The sequence below is a fragment of the Bison bison genome, unplaced genomic scaffold (genome assembly GCF_000754665.1).
Source record: "Bison bison bison isolate TAMUID 2011002044 unplaced genomic scaffold, Bison_UMD1.0 scf7180017864340, whole genome shotgun sequence".
Taxonomy (NCBI): domain Eukaryota; kingdom Metazoa; phylum Chordata; class Mammalia; order Artiodactyla; family Bovidae; genus Bison; species Bison bison.
In genome coordinates this window covers 3,813,803-3,841,086 of record NW_011494912.1, presented here as the reverse complement: position 1 = coordinate 3,841,086, position 27,284 = coordinate 3,813,803, and the positions used below count along the sequence as shown (strand labels likewise).

Here is a 27,284-nt window from a genome sequence, read left to right as displayed (position 1 = left end):
AATATTTTATATATATATTATATATATATATAATTTATATTATATATATAGCAGAATACTAGTGGAATCTCCTATTTTTCCATTAGGGCATTTTCCCCCTTCTTTCTACTACATAAGAATTAAAAAAATTATCTCCTTCAAGAAAGCAATTTTAGAGTGATTAGTGACCATATATACTATTTCTCTCTGAATGTCACTTATTTCTCGCTTTTGGTCTTAAAATCAGTCAACATTTATGGCTGTCATGTTAAATAATTTAGAGATTAAATCTACTCTGTTGATATTAAGTCATTTTCTTTAATACTAATCTTTACGTAGGATGACATAATGTTGCGTAGGACCCAGTCTCTTCCTCAGGCTGTCTTCACAGTTTCCTCACCTTTGGCAGTGTTTATTTCCTCCTCACCAGCAGGAGTGAAAGTCTCTCCTGTTCCCAGTTGTGTACTGTGAAGTATGGTAGGTTATAGGTTGGCTTCATCCCTCTTCCTTTGGCCTATAGGTTTCTTTGATCTAAATCCTTAGACAGTACGTGAATCTTGCTTTGCTGTTTCATAAACGCTGCGTTTGGTGACAGGGTTGTCCAACTAAGAATGGATAGTGAAGCAAGAATGCACCCTCATTTATCACAAGGTACGTAAATAATAGTTCCTTACAGGTGAGCAGCCAGGGTCCATCTCACAGAAATGTAATATAATACAACCTCAGTACAGCAATGTTCGTCATGCTGAGAAGATTGTTGGCTCACCTCAAGGTCACAGTTTCTCTGCTGTGGCTTTATCACAGCTCAGAAGCTTTCTGATCATGAAAGTAGGTATAAAATGATTTATTCCAGATACCATTTTAAAGCGATATTATGCAAGTAGTTCCCATTTAAGAAATTAGAGGGTGGTAATGGTACAAATCAAAAACAGCCAGAGGAAGCTTTAGTTTTCAACAAGTGATACTGAGAACATAGGCTATTTGGGGGAAGAAAGTCTTTATCGTGTGTTAAGTTAAATTCTAGATGAGTAAAAATTTAAAAATAGTCATGTTAAGATGAAAAAACCAGGAGAAAATGTATGTAAATATGTATTTAGTTCCATAAGCTTTTCTATGCCTAGTATTAGTGAGGCACCCTTATGCATCAATAGAGAAACACTAACATAGCATGAAAGGTAAGCTGATTCACAGAAAACTGTCTCAAGGTCCATATTCTTCAATACCCTTTGATTTGTATGCTAATCATTGGATTAGTGGGGGTTTTTTGTTTTGTGTTTGTTTTTTTTGCCAGGCCTTGTGGCTTGTGGGATAAGTCCCCAGCCAGGAATTGAACCTGAGCCCTAGCAGTGAGAGTACCGCATCCTAACCACTGGCATGCCAGGGAGTTCCCTGGATTATTGATTATACTAAAGTATAATAATGGTTTATACTTTTAAAAATGGTTCTGGGAAAGTTGCACAGTAATGTTTGCTAGGATACTGAGAGTTAGCCCTTCTAGAAGTACAGATGGGAGTGTCAACTGATGACCCTTCTTAGAAAGCAATTTTCAGTAGGTTTTGAGGACCTTAAAAGTTTTTACTTTGAGAATTTTTGGACTGTGGTTTCATGTCTCTGACTGTCTTTTAAGAAAGTCAGTCAATGGGACGACCCAGAGGGATGGTATGGGGAGGGAGGAGGGAGGAGGGTTCAGGATGGGGAGCACATGTATACCTGTGATGGATTCATTTTGATATTTGGCAAAACTAATACAATTATGTAAAGTTTAAAAATAAAATAAAATTAAAAAAAAAAAAAAAAAGAAAGTCAGTCAAGATACACATAACTATTTTGTTCCCAGATGATTTTTTCAGTGTTGTGTTTCAGAATGATAATTGGAGTCAGCAGCATTTTCTATAAAGGTTGCACTAAATGAATTATTGTTTATCCACGAAATGGAAGGCTGTATACTCTTTTGTGAAGATTTTAAAGAATATTTAGTCTCTTAGGAATGTACTCAGTAGAAGTGTACCTTTCTGAATGGGTTTCCAGTGGAGATAGTTGTGGAGGGGGGCATTTGTGATGGAAGCTGTAGTGTGGCTCCTGGGCCCCTCTCCCCTGCAGGACTGCTGGCTTCTCTGTGTCAGAGCCTCCCTTCCCTGGGGGAGGCCGGACCCAGCTCCCGAGTGCCTGCCGAGCCTCTGCAGCAGCTGTCCGTTCTTGCTCTGCAGAACCCTGCTGCCCCTCACCTCACAAGGTGGTTGTCACTGGGAGTGCTTGCCAGCAAGCCTGTGTGCACATCTGAGTCTATCTCTTGGGTTTTTCACCTATAACACGTTACAAAGGATTTCTGCCCTTTTTTCATAAAAATTCTGTGAATCCTTAAAAATCAAGGTTGTAAACAATTTAGAAATAGCGGTCTCTTTAAAAAAAATGGGAACTCTCTTCTAGATATAACTTAAGGCCAGAAACTAGAAACTTTATCTTATTCCAGATGAGGCATTAAGGCTGGTCATGTGATAAGATTTTTTTATTCATCCAGCTGAAAGAGTGCTTTTAAACGTCTGTGTGTAACATAAGATTTACTATTTGTGTATTTTAGTGTAAAGAACTGGCCAAGTCCAAGGCGGAAGTAGCGTGCATCGCAGTGTATGAGACAGACGTGTTTGTTGTTGGAACCGAGAGAGGACGTGCTTTTGTCAACACTAGAAAGGACTTTCAGAAAGATTTTGTAAAATACTGTAAGTATTGTATTTTTATCTTCTATATTCCATAAATGTTTATGGAGAACTCATTGTTTTCGCTTCTAAAGCTGATTGAGATTTATACCCAAAAAAGACTTTTCTGAAGTCCGTGGTGACATTTCAGAATGCTCAGAGGCAATCACTGACATGGTAACATATAAGGGGAAGTACTGAAGAGCTTAAGAAAAATAGGCACTGTTTATTGTACTGTGCTCCTTGCTTGACTCTGGCTTAGTGAAACACCTTAGAAGATAGAGAAATATCAGTGATTAAAATTTCTTAATTCAGATAAGAAAGTCTTGTCTCTGATAGATGTTTGATGTATTGGGGAAAAAAAAAGTTTTCCTCTGCATTAAGTTTGAGTAAGCATGAAGAAAGTTCCACAGGTCTTCCTGACCCCTCAATGGAGTCATGTTATCCTCTGTTCTCAGTGAGATTTGTGATCCTCCAGTCAGAAGCTCATCGGGTAATGTGTTTATTTGATATTGGAACAAACGCATTAGAGAAATTTACTGTAGGGTGTTAAAACCTAGACCCTCCCGCAGAATGACAGTGTTCATATCTGTGTTTAACCTAACACTGTCCATAGCTTTTATCTTTAAGATCCAAACTTAGATTTCCATTATCAAGTCAGATCCAATTCGTGACACATTAAGGCAGATAATGGTTGAATAAAAGTTCATTCTTAAGTCATTAATTTCAATTCTCAATTACGTTTTTTAAGAAACATCTCTCCCCTCCACTGTACCTGCCTCCCCCGCACCCATTATCTTTTAAGCTTCATGGTAGTAATCTGTTTAAATTTTTTCCCTCATTATTTCTTACCATTTTGAGAGTTTTTAAGACTCTGATTATGTTTGTGTATTTGAATTTGTACTAATAATGTTGCTTTGATTATGTGTGTGTCAGTTGCCATCTGTCCCATGAATACTGTAATCCCACTGGCAGCTGTGTGTACATCCCTGTTCCCTATATGCTTTGCTAATGGGCTTCTTCAGTGGTTAGAACTAAGCATTAGGGGAATTGTCCTCAGTTGCAAATTATAGTCCCTGCCTGTTAGTATTCATACTTTTTTTATTACCAAAACGTTGATGCCACAGAGAATAATCTTTTGGTATATAATGCTTAAGTACCTAATACTCGTTTCCTATAAACTGTTCTGCAGATAAGATTAGTTGTCTTCCGAAACCAAATCAGTGGGTTTATGAGTCAGTTTAGAAATTCTTAGAAGAGAATTCTAAGCTCTTTTCCAGGGTTTTGAAAGGCAGTATCCTATGGAAATAAAATAATGTGAATCACTTAGATTTATTAGAAAAATTAAAATTTTTCTAATAAAAAGTAAGGAGAAAATGCATCATTTGTTTTAGTGGATATATTTTAACCTGACATCTGAAACATTATCATTCAACATATATAATCAGTATAAAAATTATTTTTTTGTTCACCTGTCCAAATTCTTTATTAAAGCAACAACCAAAATACAGGATGGCTCGTGGGTTTTTTTTGTTTTTTTGTTTTTTTTGCTTTTTTGCCTCTGTATCAACTTACATATTAATCATTTGTTTATACTTTTAAATTATTTTTAAAAGGTGAATATTTATAGCTCACAAATCAACAGAGTGACATTTCCACCCAGATATATTTTTCCATCTTATTTCCTGGTTTTAACAAGGGACATCCAGAACCAGGGGCACAGCACATCAAACTTCAGTGCCATCACCTTCTATGAGCAGCACTAGGTCATCCGAGAGATACATTAAAGGTTTACATTTTTCATTAAATAAAAATAATTTATGCCAGAATATTCTTAGACCTATTTGCTTTCTGTTTTTACATTCTCTGTGAGCTTCAATTTTGATGGTGGCATTCTGAGAATTAGACCCCTTACAAATGAAATCTCTAAAAAAAAAAATCTCAATTAAAGGTCATTATCACTATCATATGATATTTTCTTGTATAACAGACACTCAGTCCTTCAGAAAGCATACTAAGCAATTCTGTTTTATTTGATTTTCTCCCCCACCACTAATTTGTTTAATACAAATCTTGTTATGCACTGTAGAAACCCTATAAGTCATTAGGAAGATGAACTTTGTTATCTCCTAGAGGATTTTAAAATGAATAGGTGAATGTAAAAATGTCTAGTACCTTGAAGGATGGGTGGTGATTTAGTTGCTAAGTTGAGTCTGACTCTTTATAATCCCATGGACTGTAGCTTGCCAGGCTCCTCTCCACGGGATTTCCCAGACAAGAATACTGGAGTGGGTTGCCATTTCCTTCTTCAAAAAAATTATTAATGGGGTATTTTGCATACAATTTTTGGTACTAAATCTTTGAAATCCAGGCTATATTGTAAATTTACAACACATCTTAATTTGCACTGTGTACATTTCAAGTGCTAAGTAGCCACACGTCAAGTGTCTATAGAGCCTTTTGTGTTAGACTTGGCAACAAGAAAGATTTTGTGGTGATAATCTTCCCGTATTAAATGTGTAGTTACTCTAAGGTATCTTTTCATTTTAAAATTACTAGTACCTAATTTTTACTTGGTAGAATTGTCACCTGTAGCTGCTCTTGTTTCAGAGATGATCTCTGTTTCTTATAATCTCCATTCAAGTCATTTGTCTTTTAGGTTCTTATTTTTAAAGTTCCTCCTCCTCTCTTTCCTTTCTGTCAAATCATAAGTGTTAGCATTTGGAAAAAATATTCTTAGCAAAAACCAAATATTAAGATAATGGATATGGACCTTTTATAGCATTAATATTTTACAGGTGTTGAAGAAGAAGAAAAGGCTGCAGAGATGCATAAAATGAAATCTACAGCCCAGGCAAATCGGATGAGTGTCGATGCTGTGGAGATAGAAACACTCAGAAAAACAGTTGAGGACTATTTCTGCTTTTGCTATGGTAGGGTTATACACTTGAATTGTCTAAAAAAATATGTTATATAGTTGACTTTTCTAAAGGGCAGATTAAGCAACTGACTTAACAATCATGAAACACGCTTTCACAATTGAATGAGTTGATTCCCAGATATTGGGTTAACATTATGAATGACCTTTCTTTAGCCGTTAGAGTTGGGTTTTTTTTGTTTTTTAATGTAGTTTTAGGTTCACAGCAAAATTAAAGGGGAGGGTGCAGAGATTCCCTGTCTGCCCCTTGCCTCTTCTACAGATGCTTAACTTCACCACTATCCGCATCCCCCACCAGAGAACCTGCAGTGACACAGCATAGTGACCTGAAGAGTCCTGTTTATTTTTGATAAGTGTGCTGATCTCAACAAGTCCCTGGGAAAAAAGCAGCTTTTGTTAGTCTAGTTATGCAATAAACAGCTCTTTTTAGGGAAAGAGGAAAGAGGGAGAGGATAAAGGTTATGCTGTGAACTTGTAGATAAGACTCAACTCTGGGGACTGGAGTTTCCAGCATGTGTGGGTCCCCAGTCTGATACCCACAGACAGCCGAGAGGATACGTTCGTTTGTGAATGTAGGGTTTATCTAAGTTTTCAATGAGAATATTAGCCCTAAATTGCCTGGCGTTTTATGGTAACAGTAGGATTTGTCAGGGTTCCACGTTCTAAGGCTGAATTGTATATGAAAAGATTGTATTATACCACAGTGGGCCATTGCTCCTTTCCTTTTGTGTGAATTTTATGTGTGTATTTTATCAATATATGTTTTCCATTTTGGCTTTTTGAATTCGTTTTCAGGTTTAGACCACTGCTAACATAGGAATAGGGCCCTCTAGTATTTGAAAATAGTTTTGAAATCAAATATTGGTGATTGCAGCCATGAAATTAAAAGACGCTTACTCCTTGGAAGGAAAGTTATGACCAACCTAGATAGCATATTCAAAAGCAGAGACATTACTTTGTCAACAAAGGTCCGTCTAGTCAAGGCTATGGTTTTTCCAGTAGTCATGTATGGATGTGAGAGTTGGACTGTGAAGAAAGCTGAGCGCCGAAGAATTGATGCTTTTGAACTGTGGTGTTGGAGAAGACTTGAGAGTCCCTTGGACTGCAAGGAGATCCAATCAGACCATTCTGAAGGAGATCAGCCCTGGGATTTCTTTGGAAGGAATGATGCTAAAGCTGAAACTCCAGTACTTTGGCCACCTCATGCGAAGAGTTGACTCACTGGAAAAGACTCTGATGCTGGGAGGGATTGGGGGCAGGAGGAAAAGGGGTCGACAGAGGATGAGATGGCTGGATGGCATCACCGACTCGATGGACGTGAGTTTGAGTGAACTCCGGGAGTTGGTGATGGACAGGGAGGCCTGGTGTGCTGCGATTCATGGGGTTGCAAAGAATTGGACATGACTGAGCGACTGAACTGAACTGAACTGAAAAGCATGAATGCAGGGGAGTTCCCTGGTGGCCTAGTGATTAGGGTTTTGGGTTTTTCACTGACGTGGCCTGGATTCAATCCCTGATTGGGAAACTGAGATTCTGCAAGCAACATGGCGAAAAAACCCCCCAAAAACCTACTAATGCCATTTATTGAACCATGATAACTGATCATGGTTAAGTTTGTCAAATTTTACCATTTAATGATTACTGTCTCTCTGCCTTTTCCCTATCTCTTAACCTCAGGGAAAGCTTTAGGCAAGTCAACAGTGGTGCCTGTTCCATATGAAAAGATGCTCCGAGATCAGTCGGCCGTGGTGGTGCAGGGGCTTCCAGAAGGAGTAGCCTTCAAACACCCTGAAAACTATGATCTTGCAACCCTGAAGTGGATTTTGGAGAACAAAGCAGGGATTTCATTTATCATTAAAAGGTGAAGTACTTTCTCCCTTGTCCTCAATAGCTTTTTCAAATAAAGTTGAATAATTCTTCACTTTAAGTTAATATGTTTTTATTATTGTTTACTATAGAAACCATTTAAATTTATGCTTTTTGATAACTTTTTGTGTTTACATGTAATATTTCGTTCTGTTTTACTGCAGACCTTTCCTAGAGCCAAAGAAGCACCTAGGTAAGTGATTGCTTTGCTTACATTATAACAGGACCAATTACTAAACCTGTTGTGTCAAAAATTCAATACATTGTAACAATGTCTCCTTTATTTTCTTTGAGAATATGATGTAAGACATTTTGGAGTGGAGTGGTACAATGTTTATATAAACCAGTGAAAAATCTGTTGAGCTGAAAAACCAGAGACTTATTGTTTTCAGCTCAGCCGCTTGCTTTATGATGTATTCAAGGCTTTGTGTTTGCAGGGTGTAAGGATCTGTCCTCATGCCCCAGAATTATGAGGGACTTAATTTACATAGTCCACTGAGCGGGCACAGAGAGATGGAACACAGGATTGGGAGGGGAGGGGATGCACAGCCATGTGTGAACATTAAAGGCTTCCAGTGCTGGTGGTCTAAGGTGGAGTCACCACAGGAGGAGCACGGTGTACACACTGGAGGAACGGTTAGTGGAGGTTCTAGGGAGGAAGCCCAGGAAGGAGTTTACGAGGAAGAGGGAATTAAGATGGGCCGTTGAAAAATGAACAGGTTTTCAACAGGACTTCCTTGTGGGAAGTCCAGACATTCCTTTTGAAGGGAAAAGGGGTATTTAAAAGACTAGCACCCCTTTGAGACTTGTCAAAGAAAAGAATCACTGTCATTGGCAACTTCTAAGTGATGTAAACGTGAAAGGACAAGATAATATGGATACCCAAGCATATATTGTGTTCTGGTCGATAGCCTCTGTTATTCTCACTACGATGAAAAGATTAATTTTTTACAAGTTTTATTGGGGTGTCATTGACGTGCCATAAATAAAGCTCACCCATCTCAAGTGTACAGTCCATGCGGTATATGGAACGGCTTTCTGGCAGTTTGGTTAGTTGACCCTGTTTATTTCTGGACTTTCTACAGAGCGAATCATGTTGTATGTAAATCAAGACAGTTGACTTCGCAGTCTGAATGTTTTGTATTTCTTAGTCTTGTTGCTCTGGCAAGGATGTTCAGTGCAGTATTGAGTAGGACGTGGCTGTAGCAAACATCACCTTGTTCTCCATGCTAGGTGGAAGCCATTCGAGCTTTCACCGTTGAGTTATCTGTAGGTTTTTGTATGTGTCCTTTTTGAGATTGAGAAAGTATAGACTTGGTTTTCATGTTTAAGTTAACATTCATTTTTTCTTGATCAGTATTTTTTTGCCCTGATGTATTGCAGATTAGCCGTAGTTTGCCATTTGTATTTTATGAAGTCTGTGATTCTAGAAACATGTTCTGAAACATTGAGGCCTAGTGGTTAGTTAAACAATATTTCTGTAGAGTATTTATTTATAATAATGAGTTGTCCAGGTGGGTGGCTTTGTATGGCTCGGCTCTTTTGCCATACCGACTTTCAAAGTAATTGAAAAGTTGCAATTATAATGGGATTGCATTTTCCAGTGTAAAAACTTTTAACAGGCTTATTGAGATATGATTGACATACAGTAAACCACACATATTTAAAATGTGCAGTTTGCTAAGCTTCGACACATGTATATGCCGTGGAAACTGTCGTTGCAACCAGGATAATGAAACCTCTCTCACCCCTGCTTCCTTGCATCCCGTCGTAATTCCTCTCCTCCTCTCTGCCTTGTCCCCAGACTGTCACTCATGTTGTTGTCAGCAGAGATTTCTTATGTTTTTTTATGGAAATGGAATCTTAGAGTACGTGCTCTTTTTTGTTCGTCTGGCTTCTTGCTTTGCGATTTTTCCGCGTTTCATGTATCAACAGATACATTTTTATTACTGACTAGTATCCACGGTACAGATACTCCCAATTTGTTTACTGATTTACTTGCCCATGCACATGTGGGTTTCCATTTCTTGGCTTTTATAAGGAAAGCCACTATGATATTTGAGTGCAAGTTTTTATGTGGACGTTGTTTTCATGTCTCCTGGGTAGACAAAGGGAGTGGCGAGATTGTAACAGTAACTAGTTATTTACCTTTTTAAGACACTGCCGAAGTGGCTTTCAGCGTGCTGGTTTTGGTTTATGTTCCCACCAGCAGTGTGTGAACTGTAGTTGTTCTGCATCTTCGTCAGCATTTGATGGAGTCAGTCTTGTTCTTTTTTCCTTTAATTTTTGCAAACAGAATTCACCGTTTGGTGGTATATAAGTCAGTGGGTTGCAGTGTGTCTACAAGATGCACAGCTATCACCCTGTCTCATCACCTTAAGAAGGACCTTGTCCCCGTTAGCAGTCGTTGTTGTCCAGTTCTTCTGAGGCAGATGTACTCATGCTGGATCTTGGTTCCCCAACCAGGGATTCAACCTGTGCCCATTGTAGTCGAATCACCTGGGAAGTCCCCAGATCTACTCCTAACAGAAATCTGACTTCCTGTATACATCAGTATTGTCTTATTCAGTAATAGTATATTGGTGTACTTGTTTCACTGATGAAAATAGGAGCTTTCTCATTAATGGGAGGTTTGTGGAGGGTTGAGGGGCTAAAAGCTGTTAGATGATTATCATCCCTGAATATCTTCCTTAGAGGGGAGAATGAAGGACACTCTTTCAAACTAACAGCAATACTCATATGAATGACCCTGAGCTGTGAACTCCCTTTCCCCTGTTCATTCTATAGTTAGGACCTTTGGAAGCATAGTCATATTTCATATTAGTGTTGGAGAAATCTAAATCTTAATATTTTTTTTGTACCTAGGTGGTCGTGTGATGGTTACAGATGCTGAAAGGTCAATGATATCTCCAAGTGGAAGGTAAAGCATATTTCATTAGTACTAATGAACCTCCACACTTCAGCAAGTTTTAGTGTTTAGGTTATTGATGTATTAGAATATTAAAAAGGCCTGCATTTGAATCCTTTGGAGGGCCTGTGAAAATGCACTTTTTGACTTAGTAGTTATGAATGGCATTGGTTAACCTGAATGAAGCTAGTGTGATTAGTCTGGTGACCACATTGTGAATAGGAAGGCCTTCTAGTAAGACCATGTTGTTTTATTTTACCTTTCCCTCCCAAAATGTTCATTGGAATTAGATTTCTAAATTCAGTTAACAAGTCATTGATGCAGGAAATAAATATGTGAATTTTAAAGTGAGTCACTTCTGCAGTGACTGGGTCAGGCGAGTAAGGTTATCCTGTGACATCCAGGTATTTGAGTGCTGTGTGTAAGTGGCCCTCATCGTGTAGAGCTTCATCGGGGTTTCTTTTCCTTTCAGCTGTGGCCCCGTCAAAGTAAAAACAGAACCCTCAGAGGATTCTGGTATGTACCAGTGCATTTAGAATCAGTTGTGAAATGTAAGTAAAGAAGACTTTCCCTTAATTTAGAAGTTTGTTTTTGGACTCATTACTTACTGCTTTGATGTGAAGTAGAACAGATTTATTCCAAAAGGTGACATTATTTGTTAATATTACTGCTGCTGCTGCTTGTTGATGATTTGAGGCACATCTTCTAAAACCCTGTCGCGTATATAAACAGTTCATACTTGGACATTGTTCCCCTGTATGGGATATACTACTTCTTTATCCATTTACCGTTTATTGGACATTTGAGTTCTTGGCCAGTTTTGATTGTTTTGAATTAAAATCTGTATGTGTGTCTGTGCGGAGATGTGTCTTCATTACCTTTTTTTAGTAGATTCAGAGGAGTGAATTGTGGTTCTTTGCTTCACTTTTTAAGCTACCGACGAATTGTTTTCCTTAGTGACTGTTATTTTATCTTCTTAGCAGCAGTGTGTGAGGGTTTGGGTTTCCATCGCTTGACCAACGCTTGTTATTGCCTCTCTTTTTTGTTTTATTGCAATGCTAGTGTTTTCTTGTCTGTCTTCTTTTCCCCTCACTCCCTTCTTTTCTTTTGCTAAGAAATCATCTGTTGGTGTTAGATGTTGTTGCCACAGGTGGGATATCATTGCTTCAAAGTAGGCAGAGCTGGAGTATCTGTTCATGTGTATTTATATTTACAAACGTATGTTTATCCATTCCCATCTATGATTTTTCATGCCCATATCTTCAATTCCTCTCTTGGACACCCCAAGGTTTTTTTTTGTTTCCTTCCTTTCCTGGAGAATTTTCTGAGAGCCGTGGAAACCTTGTTCAGTGTGTTTGCATATTTCATTTCACACAGGTTTCATTGCTAACCTCTTTGTCTTGCTGACCCTTTGACACTTTGGCTGGGCTATCACCACTACTGCCTGTCCCCCATTTTCCTCAGTCTCCCTGGCCTGAGAGACTGCCCCTCAAAGAAATAAATAGTCTCCTTCTGCCACCCTGCTTTGGGCCTTTGAAACTCCTGATGCAGCTGCATATCTTGGTCAGAGCAATCTAATGGTGTTTGAAATGAATTGTTGGGGTTAGAAGAAGTGTGAGTGTGTGTGTGTGTGAGAGAGAGAGAGGAGATACTGAATGAATGAGAATTTTTATGTATGTTATTTTTAGAGGGGTCTGCAAGAAAGGCAGCGTTGAATTCTCCTTATTGGGAATAAGTATTTGAGTTTGTTACACAGTTTGTTTCACAGAAGTTTTTTTCTTTCCCTCTTTTCTTTCACGTCACAGGAAATCTCGGTTTAGTTTTTAGTTTGTTGTACTGAAATCACCATTTTGTAAATCTTCTCCCCTTTATTTATGTATTTGTCTCCTGAATAGTTTGGATCCAAAAATAGACTTGATGACTTGAGAAAAATGATATTTTTTGAATTTTTCAACCATCTTAATTGTAGATTAATAGTACACATAGTGGTTTATTTATAAAGGGTTTTTTTTTAATAGGTTTATTTTTTTCTGCCTTACACTTTGTTTTTGAATATGTGGGGAAAATACCTTTTATTAAGAACTCACTAAAGAATTTGTTAAGAATCTTAAAACTTTTAATAAAATTGAAGTATAATATATGCCAAATATAAGTGTATATATGGCCAGTGAATAAAAATGCCTGTGACCTAACACGCACTGGGATACAGAATATTAATGACACCCCAAGAAGGGTCTCTCCTCCTCCCCTCTCATTACTCTTCTGAAAGTCAGCTGTTTGCTTGAGTGTGTTTTTTTAACCTAAGGCTTATGCATTTTAATTTTCTTCAGCTTTCTTGAGGTATAATTGGCATTACTTGAGTTTTAACAACATAGACTTCTTTTCTCTAATTTTGACTTCCCTCTACATGGAATTGTACAATATACACTCATTTATATCTGGCCACAAAGGTCTACTTCAAATTATTTATCCTCATTGTGGGCAAAGTGTTAGGCTAAAAGGTATGATTTGTTACCCTTATTAATAAAGAGACATGTTAGGAGGGAAAAAAAATTCAGTGTCTCTTTATTAAAATCATTAAAAAGTATGCCATCTTTACTCTGGAATATTGGGTCATTAAAATTGATGTTTACAGGTGATTTTCATTGATTTATAAAAACATTTTTGACTATGAGTGAAAGCACTGTGACTAATTTTCTTTAATTGCAAAGATAACTTGTTGGAAGATAGATTTAGCATTAAATAATAATCCCAGAATGTTAGTAGGGTGGTTAAAACTTTGTCTTAGTTGGGTTTTAGATTATTTTTGTCCCCGTGATACCTTGCAAGCTTTTGTCTTTTGCAAACCTTTAAAATATGAATTGAATGCATTATTTTGCATTAATAGCAGAGCACAGGGGACTTCCCTATACAATCTGAATGCCTCAAAGTATAATTATATAATTTAATTTGCTTTTATAGGCATTTCTCTGGAAATGGCAGCTGTGACAGTGAAGGAAGAATCTGAAGATCCTGATTACTATCAATATAACATTCAAGGTAGTACTATTTAATAAAGTTTTTCTTTCCAGAAATTATTGTTGGTTATAATTAAAATTTGTTAATTGCCTGAATTTCTTAGATATTATTTTATTGATTGGTCCTTTGGTCCTTGACTAGCAGGTGTACTTGTAATTTCTCACTGGAATAAAAGTGATTTCAAAATGGGGCACTCAAAGTCCATCTACACGGGCAATGTTGAATAATCATTAATATTCTTAAAAAGGACAAGTAAAAGTTGTGGCTTAAGATAGAATTCAGTTTCACTTTTCAGAGTTATTTGCAAGGCATAAAAAGTCTTCTAAACCTTTAATATCTGTTTGTGGAACAAAAATAACTTCACATTATTTTTATTATTTTAAAAATCTGTAAAAGATCAGATATTATTAAGTTTTAGGTTTTTACCCTTTTATTCTGTATCTCTTCTTGAGTGATAATCAAGAAGGAATTAAAGCTCATAATTTCACAATGCAGTTTGCTTTTCTGCATTGATGGATTTTAGTTTAGAAGAACATCTCTAGTTTATGGTAAGTTTGATTGTCATAGATGCATAAAGTACATTAAACATTTAAAGTATAAGATCTGATTAGTTTTATGTATACCCATAACCCAAAAACGTTAGTCTTCACTGCACTCAAGATAATGAAGTGTCCATAACCCTCAAATTTCCTTGAGCCTCTTTGTAATTCACAGCTCTCCCCAGCCAATGGCTGATTTGTTTTCTATCATTTTATTTTAGTTTGCAGCTTTAAGAAATTTATATAAATGGAATCATCATAAAGTATGTACTGTTTTCTTGGGGTGGGGAGCTGTGACTTTCAAATTCCGTGTAATTGTTTTGAAATTCATCCACATTGTTGCATATGTCGATAGCTAATTCCATCTTGTTGCTGAATGTTACTCCATTGTTCATCTGTACCACAGTTTATCCTTCCGTCTATTGATGGACATTTGGTTGTTTCTAGTTCGGGGCTGTTAAAAATACAGTTGCTATGAACATTTGTTTGGAAATAGCGTTCATTTCTCTGGAGTAGCTTTCCTGGCACTGGAATAGCTGAGACCTGTGGTGGGTATTTAAGCTGTGTCCCACTGCGCTTTTACTGTTGGGCATTTCCATCAGGGGGCAGTAGTTCTTGTCGCTCCATGTCCTTGTTAACACTGGTATGGTCCGCATTATTTTTAGCCACTTTATTGGGTGTCTTGTGATACCTCTTTTCGATTTTAATTTACATTTCTCTAATAGGTTTAGTTCATTTAAAATAATAATTTTTTATCAGTTCTGGAGTATTGTAAAAGCTAGGGATAAATTTATTCTACTTTGTAATCATGTATACATATATATTAAATCTATGTACATATATTAAGTTGTCTCCTAGTGAATTTCATAATTTTTATGTCAGTTTTGATTGTAATCACATGGCTAAAAGGTTTAGATAAATCTAAAGGTTTTTAATCGAAAAGTTAAAATTTTGGAAAATATTTAGGCGTTTAGCAGTTTTTGGTACCTTGCTAACATACTTAATAAACACTGTTTAATAAAATCTTTTTTAGCACATTATATTTAATTTTAAAAATAAAATTCTGTATCTGTGGCATTGTCTTTTTAGCTTTGCTGTTACTAGACAGGATTATATAAGATTTTTTTCCCCCTTGAAAATAGGGAGTGTGAGTGACTTAAGGTAATGCTTGAGTAATGGGAGTGGAAATCTGATATTTGTAGAAGAGAAGATTGCTGAAAAGATCAAGTGCAGTTGAAGAAGGTGGGAGCCAGACTATTGATTTTCATCTAGCCTGAGAGATACAGTCCATGCAGTTTTGGTATTTTTTGCAGTTCTTTGTATATTCTGAATAAAAGTCCTTTGTGATGGGATTTGCAAATAGGTTAATTTGATGATGTCCAACTTACTGGGGAATTTTTCCCTTGTATGAATTGTGCTTAAGTACCATATCTAAAAAAAAAATCTTTAGTTTACAGAGATTTTCTTCTGTGTTTTATAAGCACTTTTATAGGTCTACATTTAAGTCTATGATTGGTTTAGACCTAATTTTTATATAGTGTGTGGAATTCCAAGTTCAAACTTACACATACAGATATCCAGTTTTTCCAGCACCTTTTGTTGAAAAGACTATTGTTTTTTTGTTGTAATACTTTTACATCTCAGAATATTCTGTTACATTGTCAGTTTTCTCAAGCGTATCCTGTTACATAGATATTTCTGTTTCTACCCTTTCCCAAAATTGCATTGTCTTGAGGACTACAGTTTATAGAAGCCCTTGGGCATTTTGGTGATTATGCTGAATCTATCGACTAAATTTGGTTGAATATCTTAATATTGAGTCTTCCGATGCATGAGCATGATACGTGGATGTTATCTGTTTAGCTCTTCTGTGATTCATCAGTGCTTAGTTTTCACCATACATATCTTATACATATTTTATAAGATTTATATCTAAGTGTTTAATGTTTTTCATTGTTACTATTTACTATACTTGGTTCTGGCTCTGGAACTGTTTCTGTTTTTTGTTTCTTTTTTACTCAAACATCTAGCTTTTGCAACATTTCAGTAATTTTTTTTCTTTTTTTTGCTCTTATGTGTCTTTTTTTGTTGCTTTAATTTAGTTTTATGTTTCTTAACATGGGAACGTAAATCATTGAGATAATTTCCAATGTAAGTACTTAATGCTGTAAAGTTACCTCTTAAGCATTAGTTTAACTGCACCCTATAAACTTAGACATATTAGTATTAATAGTTCTTTTCATTCAGTTCAAAAACATTTTCTAATTTTCCTTGTCATTTCCTCATTGTCTTTTGGTTTACATGGAAAGTGTAGTCTCTTCAGATACTTGTGCAGTTGTCAGATAGCTTTCTGTTACTGATTTTTAGTTATATTTCCATTACAGTTGGAGAACATTCTTTGTATGATTTCAGTTATTTTAGATTTGTTAAGGTTGCTTAACAAATGATTGTTCAGGTCTGCTGTATTCTTACTGGCATTTCTCCCTCCTTGTTCTATCCACCACAAAAGCACTGAAACCTTCACCTGCCTCTGTCTGTCTCTGGCCTCATGCGTTCTCAAGGCCTGTTAGGGGTCAGCGTGCTGGAGGCGCCTTTTCCCTTGGCTCCTTGCCTGGCAGCCCCCTTTCCAGCCCTGTTACCAGTGTCCGGAATGGTAACAACCTAAGTTAGTTTTGTCTGTTTTTGTAGTTTATGTAAATAGAATCCATCAGCATGTATCAGGCCTCTTCTGTAAAATGTAATTTGTGAGACATGCTGTTGATTGTACTTACAGATGGTTTATTTGAACTGCTGTGTTGTACAGTCAGTACCCACGAGAATGGGTTCCAGAGTCACCCCCCAACCCCCTCCAATATCAAAATCCACAGATGATCAAGTCCCTTATATAAAATGGTGTAGTATTTGCATGTCACCTACAAACATCCTCCCGTATTCTTTATTTAAATCATCTCTATATTACTGAAATATCTAACACAGTGTAAATGCTATCTTAGTAATTGCCAGCGTGCTTGAAGTTCACATTTTGCATTCTGGAACTTTCTGGAGTTTCTCTGTTCCAAATATTTTTGATCTGTGGTTGGTTGAATCTGCAGATACTGAATGCAGATTCAGATGGCCTACTGTATTCTAAAATGCTTTTTAAAAATGTTTAAAACCCACAAACATGATGTACATGTTCCCAGGTTTACAGAATCTCACATGAGGTAACATGCTGACTGTGTTACTGATGCCCTTCTTTAGGCCTTTCCTAGTCCCGTTTTTTTCTCTTGAGTTAACCACTTCACTGAAATTGAGGTTTGCCCCTCCTGATAATGATTTTATACTTTAAATGAGTATACAGCTCCACAGAATGTCTTTGTATGTGTATCCAGGCACATAACATTTATGTATTTTCTCAGTTTTTAACTTTGGCACAAACGGTATCATGCTCTGTATGTGTTTTATGTATGTTCTCCTGTATCAGTACAGGTTTATGAGATCTACCTATTTTTGTCAGGTACAGGTTTTTTTGTTTTTTGTTTTTGTTTTTTTAGTATTTGTCCTTTTTTATGACTGGCTTATTTCCTTTATTTATTTTTGGCAGCAGTAGGTCTTGACTGCTGCACACAGGCTTTCTCTAGTTACAGCGAGCACAGGCTGCTCGGTCTGCAGGGTGCGGGCTTCTCACTGCTGTGGTTTCTCTTGTTGCGGACCACCGGCTCTAGGCACAAGGGCTCAGTAGTCGTGGCACACAGGCTTAGTTGCCCCGCGCCGTGTGGGATCTTCCCAGACCAGGGATCGAACCCAGGTCCCCTGCACTAGCGGGCAGATTCCCACTGGACTACCAGGGAAGTCCCAAGTACTGATGTAATACTGGCATTGCAGTAGTTACATATGTGATTATACTACAGTTCATTTGTTCTTTCTTGTACTTTAAAACCATTCATGTTTTCTGCGAAACTTTTCGAATTCCAAAATAGACCTGGACACATCTCTGTGTACCTGTCAGTCTTCCTCTAAGATGGCTCAGATGTGAGCACTGGGAAAGCGTGATTTGTCTGCAAAAACGGGTAGACACTCCTCAAGTGGTGAGGGCGCATGTGCGACTCATTTAATGACAAAGTCCAAGTCATGTGCTATTAAAACATGTCTAAAATTAAACAACATAATTTGATAGTATAGTGATATATGAAGGTAGCTGGGCAAATAGTAACCAAAAGAAACCAAGTTTACTAATAATAATTTGAGGCCAAAAAAGAAAAAATTAACAAGTATAAAGAGTAAGACTGTATAGTCAATATACTAATAAATTACTAAGTTGACAGGATAATCATTAACTTTTATTACCTAAAAATGTAGCCTCAAAAGTCAAAGTAAAAAATTGATTCAATTTGATGTAGTTGATAAATTTGTGAATGCAGTCATATGGGAGATTTTAACCAATGATGAATGCTTATAGAGTAGAGTATTTGAACTCTGCAGTTGATGAACATAAGCCAATTCATGTATATCCAGAATTCCATACCCAGTAAATGTTTATTTACAAAATATGGAACTTTTACAAAAATAAACTTTACAGTTGTTCATGGATAGCCTTAAGAAATTGCCAGAAAATATTGTAATTAATTAGAAATCAATAATAAGCATATTATTTAAAATAGAAATCCTATACCATGGGAATCCTAAGAAATATACTTTGGCTTAAAGAGGACCTTATTAAAATAGTTTAGAGCAGAACAATATTGATAATGATATATAGCTAGACTTGTGGAAGAGCAGCTAAAGCAGTATTATGAAGTCAATACATTTTGCTATCATACAGTACATTTTTTCTGTACATTTTAAGTCTGGGTTACATGACTAGGAAGCAGTGAATCTGGCATTCGAAGTCAGGTCTCTCATTGAACATTTTGCTCTTCATTGAGACTCCAAATATAAATAATTTTTCTGTTTTCTGTGAAATTATTTTCTATGCTACGTCCTTTACTTATAATGTATACTTTTGTGCCTCTTCATGAAATTCCTCATGCATTTGCAAAGCCTTTTAAAAGTCTTAGGATGTTTTCCAAAAAATATTCAGAGAAAGTGAAGTGGTTTGTGTTCATTTCAGATATGAACATGTTTATGTTAAGTAGCCGTTGAGAACACAGTGTTCTCTTTTAAATCTATTACTGTCACTGAAAGCATAATACATGCAAGTGTGTTGTCAATATCTATAGCTTTCTGTGAAGGTTTAATTAAGACGAAATATATTGTATATTAATTATTGGGGAAAACCATGTTATTAAAAATTTTTATGGATCTGTAGAGAAAGGATTTTTGAATGAATAATTGTCATATTTCTATTTCAATGGAGTTTCAAGCTTATTGATAGGTTAATTGCATGATTTTAGAGATTCTAAGGAAGGTATAACAATTTGACTCTGAATTTTTCTTTAGTATGGCAAAGCATTAAGACAAATATTTGTCAAGGAAGAATCAAATGCAGCTTGTGAGATGTATCTGTGCTTGTTGCCTATATGAAGCGAAAGTGCCAGTTTGCTGCCACGAACATGGCCCATATCCACCATTTAGACGTATCATTCCCATTCAGTTCGTGTCTAGTCATTTTCAAAATTTCTTTTGACTGTCTGTATATGGCTTTATCTGAATACACTTTTTCCATTCACTAAGACCATAAATTGACACCATTCATTTGTCAGTCTTTTTTTTTCCTTTTTTTTACCCTTGAAAAGGCTGTAGTATTCCATATCTCTCACCCAAATTTGTTTGCTGAAGTGACCCAAAATCTATTTTTGGGATTCGTTTTGAAGTGTTATCTTTGTGTCCCAAAGCAGGCCCTTCTGAAACTGATGATGTTGATGACAAACTCCCCCTTTCGAAGTCTTTGCAAGGTATAACTTTTTCACTTCCATTTTCCCACATGATGTTCTTATGTAATGTTTCTTTATACTGGACAGACTGTGTTTTTGTATTTATATCTGTATTATTACTTTTCTAAATGGAAAAGGAAATGTATTGGCCTTTTTTTTTTTTTTTTGAAACATAAATGAACTTCACAAGCAACAATTTTTGAAAACCAATTTTCCCTTTTGTGAATCTAGTAATGAATCTCGAAATGGGTACATGACACACTTTCATATTTAAGGTAAAGTACACATTTATACCTTATATCAGAATAGTCAGAAATAAGGCTTATATTGTATAGTTAGTAATGTAAATATCAGTAAGGTCATGTTGATACTTAATGTTTAGAAAGATTGTAAGATATCATTTGTAAATCCCTAATTTTATTGATTGAATGTCTTTTGGGGAATTTCTGTGTAGTGTTCCCTCCCTTGATGAACATAGGCTATTTGTGATGGCTTTACTTTACCTCTGCTTAATCCGGCTTGAGTGCATTAAATTTCATTCCTTCTTTGGCTGCTCTATGCAGCATGTGGGGTCCTAGTCCCCCCACCAGGGATTGAACACACGCCCCCTGCATTGGGAGCACAGAGTGTTAACCACTGGACCGCCAGGAAAGTCCCAAGATGTCTTTTCTTTAGCTGTACTTTTAATATAAATGTAATTGCTTGATTTACATTTTGAGAGAACAAAAAGTACACACAGAACCACCCTTTACTTCTCGTGTTATGACCTGAAGAACATCACCTGAGTTATTCTTAGCCAGCCTTCCCTTTTTAAGTACTGGTCCTTTCTCCATTACCTCTCCTTGTTTTGACCTCACACTTTTGTTTTCTTTGGCATTACAGTCAAAGAATCCAGCGCTCCATAAATTCAAATGTTAATGTTTAATGGGGAGAGGGGAGCCGTGTGTTGAGAAAGCATAATTTAAGGAGTTAAGTAAAGAATAATTCTTGGCTACAGATTTATAGATTTACCCATTGTTTTGAGCTCAGGTGAGTTTTCAGAACATAAAATAAATGGAAAAGAATCCCAAGATAATTAGAGCTCCATAAGATTAGACATGGAAAACCCCAAATATTTGGTCTTAACATGGTACTTTAAATTTGAAGGTGCTAGGTACTGAATGACAGTCTTTTTTTTTTTTTTTTTTTAACTATAGTCAATGCTCTTTAAAACTCAAGATAAAAGTGTATAAAACCTGTGTCTGGGGGTGGGGGTTGCCTTTAGTATAGTTTCTTAAATTAGTTATCAGTGGATGACAAAATAGACCTGATGTTTCCTCCTGCTCCCTTGCTTTATTCTTCCCTATAGGTAATACATTTTTATTTCTACACGAAGGCAGTGATTTTCAGTCTTCTCGATGTTAGTACCTCAGACATTTAAGGACAGAGGATCAATAGTCTGGGGCAGTTTGGGCACTTAACCTAATTGGCTGTCTTGGGTTTTGGATGACTTCTTTCCTGTTTATGAGTAAAGTTTCTCCAGTAGGATGAGCCTGTTCACTGTTGAATGCCTAACCTGATACATTGCTTTATGTTCCAGTGTGTAGAAGCAGGCAGATTATATTACCTGAATTAAAATGCTTTTGAGACTAAAGGTAGTATCTTAAGTTTTAACTTCTGCATTTCCTTTAAGTGCAACTTTGATTAAATAATGGGGATTTAGTTTCCATAGCTTCCACCGTAGTACAAATGGAAAGCAAGAAACATTTCGCAGCCAAACCTGAACTTGTGTTTCTAGACTTGATCAAGTCTTACGAGCAAAGACAGACCTGACTCTGGTGTGTGTTCTTGTGTGTGCATCAATGGCAGATGAGCTTGGCGCTCTGAAACAAACTATTCTAGTTCTCAAATTCGAATAGCTATCAGTAGTTATATTGTGTAGTTCTAGTATCTAATATTAAATCCCCACATCTACTTAGGTTTACTCTATATGTTTGCATTTTAAAATAATTCTTTTGAGTTTTCATACAGAAGTGTTAACAAGTTTTTCTGAATTAGATAATATTGTTTGAATTAACTGCTAAGAAGTTAAAAGAATCAGCTTGTATTTGTGTTTTTATTTGCATTGTTGCCTAGTTTCTCTTCTCCCAGCATCAGTCTTTATTGGTTTATTATATGGGTTTATCTTCTTTTTAGGAAGCCATCATTCTTCAGAGGGCAATGAAGGAACAGAAATGGAAGTACCAGCAGAAGGTTAGATTTGGGAATTTTTACTTTGCTGTGTTTATATTATGTTGTTCTGTACTACAGGGAATACTATCCTTAAAACCTTATTTGGAAATAAAATGATTGTTATGGTATGCCTTCTTAGCCAACAGGTGTTTTTTTTTTAGCCCTAAAGATGTTAAACCTCTTTTACTGTATTGAATAATAAAACATGTGGGGACTAAAATTTAAGTGGTAAGTAAAATTCTTCATGATGCAAAATGTTGCCCATTTTTTTGTGGTCATCTTATGCCATATTTGGAAAGAATGGTTTTAATATTTAAAATTTAAATTATTACTGGCTCTGTTCATATCAGGGTAATGTCGTCTACATAAGATTACTAAAAGAGCGATGATCTGGCTGCTCATTTTTATACCTACAGCCACCCTGTGGACCGCTGTGTCAGCCCGCCATCCTCCTTTGATTGCAGGATTGAATGAATATTCAGCCACAGCTTTTTAAGTTATTGGAATCTTGAGTTAAACCGTTATCATGCAGAATGGCTTCCTAATTTGTAAACTGTTTAGATAGTTCCAAAAGAATTTTTATAGGTTTCTCCCAAGGAAAACGAGTGGTAAGGCAACTAGATCTTATTTTAGAATTATTATTTCTCATATAAGCTGGTCATGTCAAGCCTTATTTTTTTAAGACTAAAAAAAGGAGTCTATTCTGTACCTTTTTATTCTTTATATTTGCTTTTTTTTTTTTTAATCTATAATTTGATATTTTACCCTCTTTGAGTGGCGGGAGTTCCAAAGGTCCCTGGAAAGTTGACTGATCTTTCTAAATTCAGATTTAGAATTGGAGTGTTCTAATGGGCTTCCCGGGTGGCTCAGAGGGTAAAGCATCTGCCCGCAATGCGGGAGACCTGGGTTTGATCCCTGGGTCGGGAAGATCCCCTGGAGAAGGAAAAGGCACCCCACTCCGATACTCTTGCCTGGAAAATCCCATGGACGGAGAAGCCTGGTAGGCTACAGTCCATGGGGTCGCAAAGAGTCGGACACGACTGAGCGACTTCACTTCACTTCAATGGAATACATTTCTTGCAGAAATACTGAGATGCTCATTTAAAATAATATTTTAAATTTCTTGTTGAATTTTTTTAATAGATGATGGTGTTGGTGAATTTTTTTTTGGTTTGTTTTCTTTTACTGTGTGGAGGTAATTAGATATTTCCTCTGTAACAAAATCCTGTTTTAGATAGGCAGTATTTACAAGGAAATAAAACCTGTTTACAAGATGAATCATACTGGTGTTCACTGGGCAATGTGATTTAGATATTAGGCTTTGAATCACTTTATTTTTGAGGAAATTTTTATTGTCATTGCAGTGTTAATAGAGTTGAAGTTAGGTTCTAGTCTTTATTCCTTTACTAACAAGTGAACATAATCTTTGGCAAATCAATTAATCTCTCAACCTTTGCAAAATGAAAGGAGAGTTGATAAAGATACTCTCTAGCTGAGCTTCCAGCACTAACATTCTGATGTACATTTGTTTTCTGTAGTAACACAAATATTTAATTTTATAAAGTACGTTACATGCAAAGTTAGTTAGATGATACAGTCCTGTCTGTATTTGTCACAGTAGTCACTGTTTTGATATGAAGGTTCCCATCGCAAAAAACTTTGTGGTTTAATTTAATAATATAAGCCACTCCTGGTATTTCTGAAAGAAGAGGAGAAATAGTTTTTTTTTTTTTTTTTTAACATAATAAAGCCTTTGTATATATCCTAGCACCTTCTAGTTACAGCAGGAAAACAATTTTAACTTCATTATAATCTTACTCCTCTAGAAAGTTTGAGTCCTTTAATGCAGGTAACTTGGTATTGTCTAATAGTTTTCCAGAGTTTTTCTACTTTTTGTTTTCTCTTCTCCCTGTTTAAAAGGGTCAGAGATTTTCATTTAACAAGTATGAGGTGAATTCAAATGACAGTAAAATTTTATGGTAGGCTGCTTTTGGAATATCAAATCCGTAAAATGTTGGAACATAATAGAAAGTGCTTTATAATGAATGTCATTTTAGAATTTTATTTTTTTCAAGATTCTACTCAACATGTCCCTTCAGAAACAAGTGAGGACCCCGAAGTTGAGGTGACTATTGAAGGTTAGTTATCTAAAAGCCTTGATTCCAAAAGTGTACTTCTGGTCATAAAAATTATTTGTCACATTCACATTGCCAAGTATGCATTTCATTCATTTTTAAAGGAAACTTGTGGGAAAAAAAAAAAATGGAAGCATATATGTGTATGTGTGACTAAAGTAACCACATCCCACAGCACACCCAATGCTCTGGGAGTTTTAGACAGCAAAAGTAAGCTGTGAAGATGAGTGGTGGACCAGGCTATATACTGGTACTTTCTACCATTGGGAAACAGAATTTTTAAAAAGAGAAAACTATGACCAGACCGGCTGCACACAGAAAAAGATTTATAACCTATTACTGAGCTGTGACATAGGAGACTTACTTAGTACTGGGACCCCGGTTGTCAACCTTAGTGAGGTGGAGGAGAAAGTATCAATAGTTCAATTTCTAAAGCGAGTTTTCCCCTTAAAATGCTAACATATAATGTGTCCTTCAAAACTTTTGAAGCAGCAGCTGTAAAAATATTCTAAACTAATGTATATAAAGTTGCTTCAGACCTAGTTTCTTCTTCGGAGATAGCGCATGAATTCAGATGAGCCAGTGTATCCTGCATTATTTAAAGATTCAGCTAATTATTAACAGGAGCATGCCTTATATTTCATAGTTATTAAGTGTACTGATTTTTTCTTTTTTATCTCACATGACTCCTGTAAATTTTTTTCTCCTCAAAGTGATTCTTTTCTAAATCAAAAATGTTGTTAACCCCCGCCCTGCTCCAGTGTCCCTGTACTCAGCGGTAGATGTCACTTTATTGTGAGATCTAAAAATAAGCTAGATGTGTCCACATGCATTTACAGGTGTTTTCAGTGTACAGCTTTATAATGAGCAAGTGAAATACACACATACCACATTTCCCATAGTGTTTTTCCCGTAACTTTACATCTTGGTTCTTCACTATTTTGTTTAACTGCTGCATAACCTGTCTTGGTTTGCCATCTCTGTCTCCTTTTCTTCTTTGTTTATAATAGCCTGTCCTCTCCTGGTGTCCACTGGTTATCTATGGTGTTTGGCTATTTCAGACTAGTGAAAACATTTGTCTTCATTGCTTCTAAATTATAAGCTGATCGGTAGCTTTCGCCCAGTATCAGAAATTTTCTCCTATTTTGCATGTTAACATCTCAGTTAATTTAATATACACATTTTATCATTAGCATAATTTTACTAACCTAAAATTGTTTTGAATTGTTTCTAGTCTAGCATTTAATAATTTAATTTATTCATTTAGTCATTCATTCATTTATTCATTGGCCACACAAGGCAGCTTGTCGGATCTTAGTTCCCCAACCAGGGATTGAATCAGTGCCCCCCGACCCCCTGCAGAGGAAGTGTGAAGTCTTAACCCCTGGACTGCCAGGGAAGTCCTCAATAATTGACTTTAAATTAGAAGCTCAATTATGAGAAGAAAATCTAGATTATATGATATCTAGATATTATAAATTAAAATTATAAGTTAAAATCTAGATATTATAAATACTCAGAACCTTTTCCTTCCTATAGAGATAAGAAAAGTAGATGATGATTAAAATTATGAGCATAGGGACTCCCCTGTTGGTCCAGTGGCTAAGACTGAGCACTCCCAATGCAGTAGATCTGAGTTGAATCCCAGATCAGGGAACTAGATCCCACATGCTGCACTAAGATCTGGCACAGCCAAATAAATATTTTATAAAATTATTAGCATAAACCTTTAAAATAGGACTAGTAACCACATTGATTCATCTTAAACCTTAAAACCCATAAAGGCTATATTAGAATTGCTTAGAAAATAAACACTTGGTTTTCATAGTGTAAACCTTTAAAGGGATGTCAAAATAATTAAGACATCAATAGCTTACAAACCTGAAACGTGTGTCAGTCTTTTCAGTTTTCATTCTTTGAAGGGAATGATAAATCCCATTTCTTTTAAACTAAGACATAGTTCCACAGTGTTGATTTATCATCCATATTTTCCAACTAGTAGAATTTTGCTATTGAGGCTGCTGCTTTATGTTCAGAAGACCAGAGAAATACCAGGTCTGTGTAAAGTAATTACTTTTCCTAGTAACATTTTCCATGGGATGTGTGCTCACAAACAAACTATATACCAACTCTAATTAAATTGCTAATTAATTGTTATCCATACATTATGGAAGGTAAATTTTAAGTCTTTGATATTAACAAGGAAGGTCAAATGAGAACTGACATCCACATCTTTTTGATAAGTATATTGTATTTTTTTTTTTTCTAGAAAGACAAGTACAGATGGTAGAAACTAGAAAAATATCCACGGTTAGAAAATTAAATTTTGATACATTCTAATATTAGAAAAATATATCACGCATTGAAATGTTAACTTTGAGATCTGAAGAAAGACCTCTAGTGTAATACGCTTAGTAGCAGGGTGGCGGGGAGGAGCCTCCTTTCCTGAACAAGGCACCTTTAAAAGGAGAAGTGTACCTAGAGGACTATGTTAGTTTTCTTTAGGAAAATCCTTGTTCTTGAAATAAGACAATCCTGCTTGCGTGGTGGTGACTTTCGTTTTCTCCTATTGTATATTCCTGCATTTCCCAAAAAGTTTATAGAAAAGAAAAAAGAAACTTAGTCTTCAAGTGAGTTTTGTAAGGTTTTCCACATTAGCCTTGATATCTTTATTTGCCACTATGTGACTGTTATTAAGGGTCTGATTGAGACTGATGCAGACACGTTATCCTGCAAGAAACAGTCCCCTGAGCTGAGATCTGCTCTTCCATTTGCTGTTGCTCAGTCTCTCAGTCGTGTTGCACTCTTTGCAGCCCCATGAACCGCAGCATGCTAGGCTTCCCTTCCATTTGTGGTGGTCCGTTTGTTATTGAAGTCAGTGGTGCACGTGTGGAAGCTCTGTGACCTCAGTTTGGGAAATGTCTCTTAGTTATATGGCTGTGCATGCCTTGATTTCATAAACACCATGACTTCATTTTTGGTTAAAATCAGACTGTTGTCAGGTCTTTGGCTTAGGCATGTGTTTGATAAGGGCAGAGAAAATCTTGCCTCAGAATTATTTGAAGTCTGGCTGTCATGAATGAGCTGAAGATGGAAAGTATTGTGCTTTAAAAGAGATTTCCTTATATGCAGTTCATTTTCAAAC

The 27,284-nt window shown here is 36.2% G+C and overlaps 1 protein-coding gene across 6 annotated transcripts in view; it reads left to right on the top strand.

Moving 5' to 3' along the window:
* GTF2I (general transcription factor IIi) overlaps positions 1-27,284 on the top strand; it is a 79,321-nt gene that overhangs the window by 16,307 nt on the left and 35,730 nt on the right. Inside the window, exons 3-12 of one of the 6 annotated variants that reach the window (XM_010854274.1) lie at positions 2,558-2,696; positions 5,471-5,605; positions 7,288-7,471; positions 7,641-7,669; positions 10,342-10,396; positions 10,857-10,900; positions 13,346-13,423; positions 19,755-19,814; positions 21,969-22,025; positions 24,080-24,142. In XM_010854274.1, coding sequence (XP_010852576.1) covers positions 2,558-2,696; positions 5,471-5,605; positions 7,288-7,471; positions 7,641-7,669; positions 10,342-10,396; positions 10,857-10,900; positions 13,346-13,423; positions 19,755-19,814; positions 21,969-22,025; positions 24,080-24,142 — 844 coding nt within the window. The remainder of the gene's footprint in view (positions 1-2,557; positions 2,697-5,470; positions 5,606-7,287; positions 7,472-7,640; positions 7,670-10,341; positions 10,397-10,856; positions 10,901-13,345; positions 13,424-19,754; positions 19,815-21,968; positions 22,026-24,079; positions 24,143-27,284) is intronic. The other 5 variants (XM_010854275.1, XM_010854276.1, XM_010854278.1 and 2 more) reach the window with 5 other exon arrangements.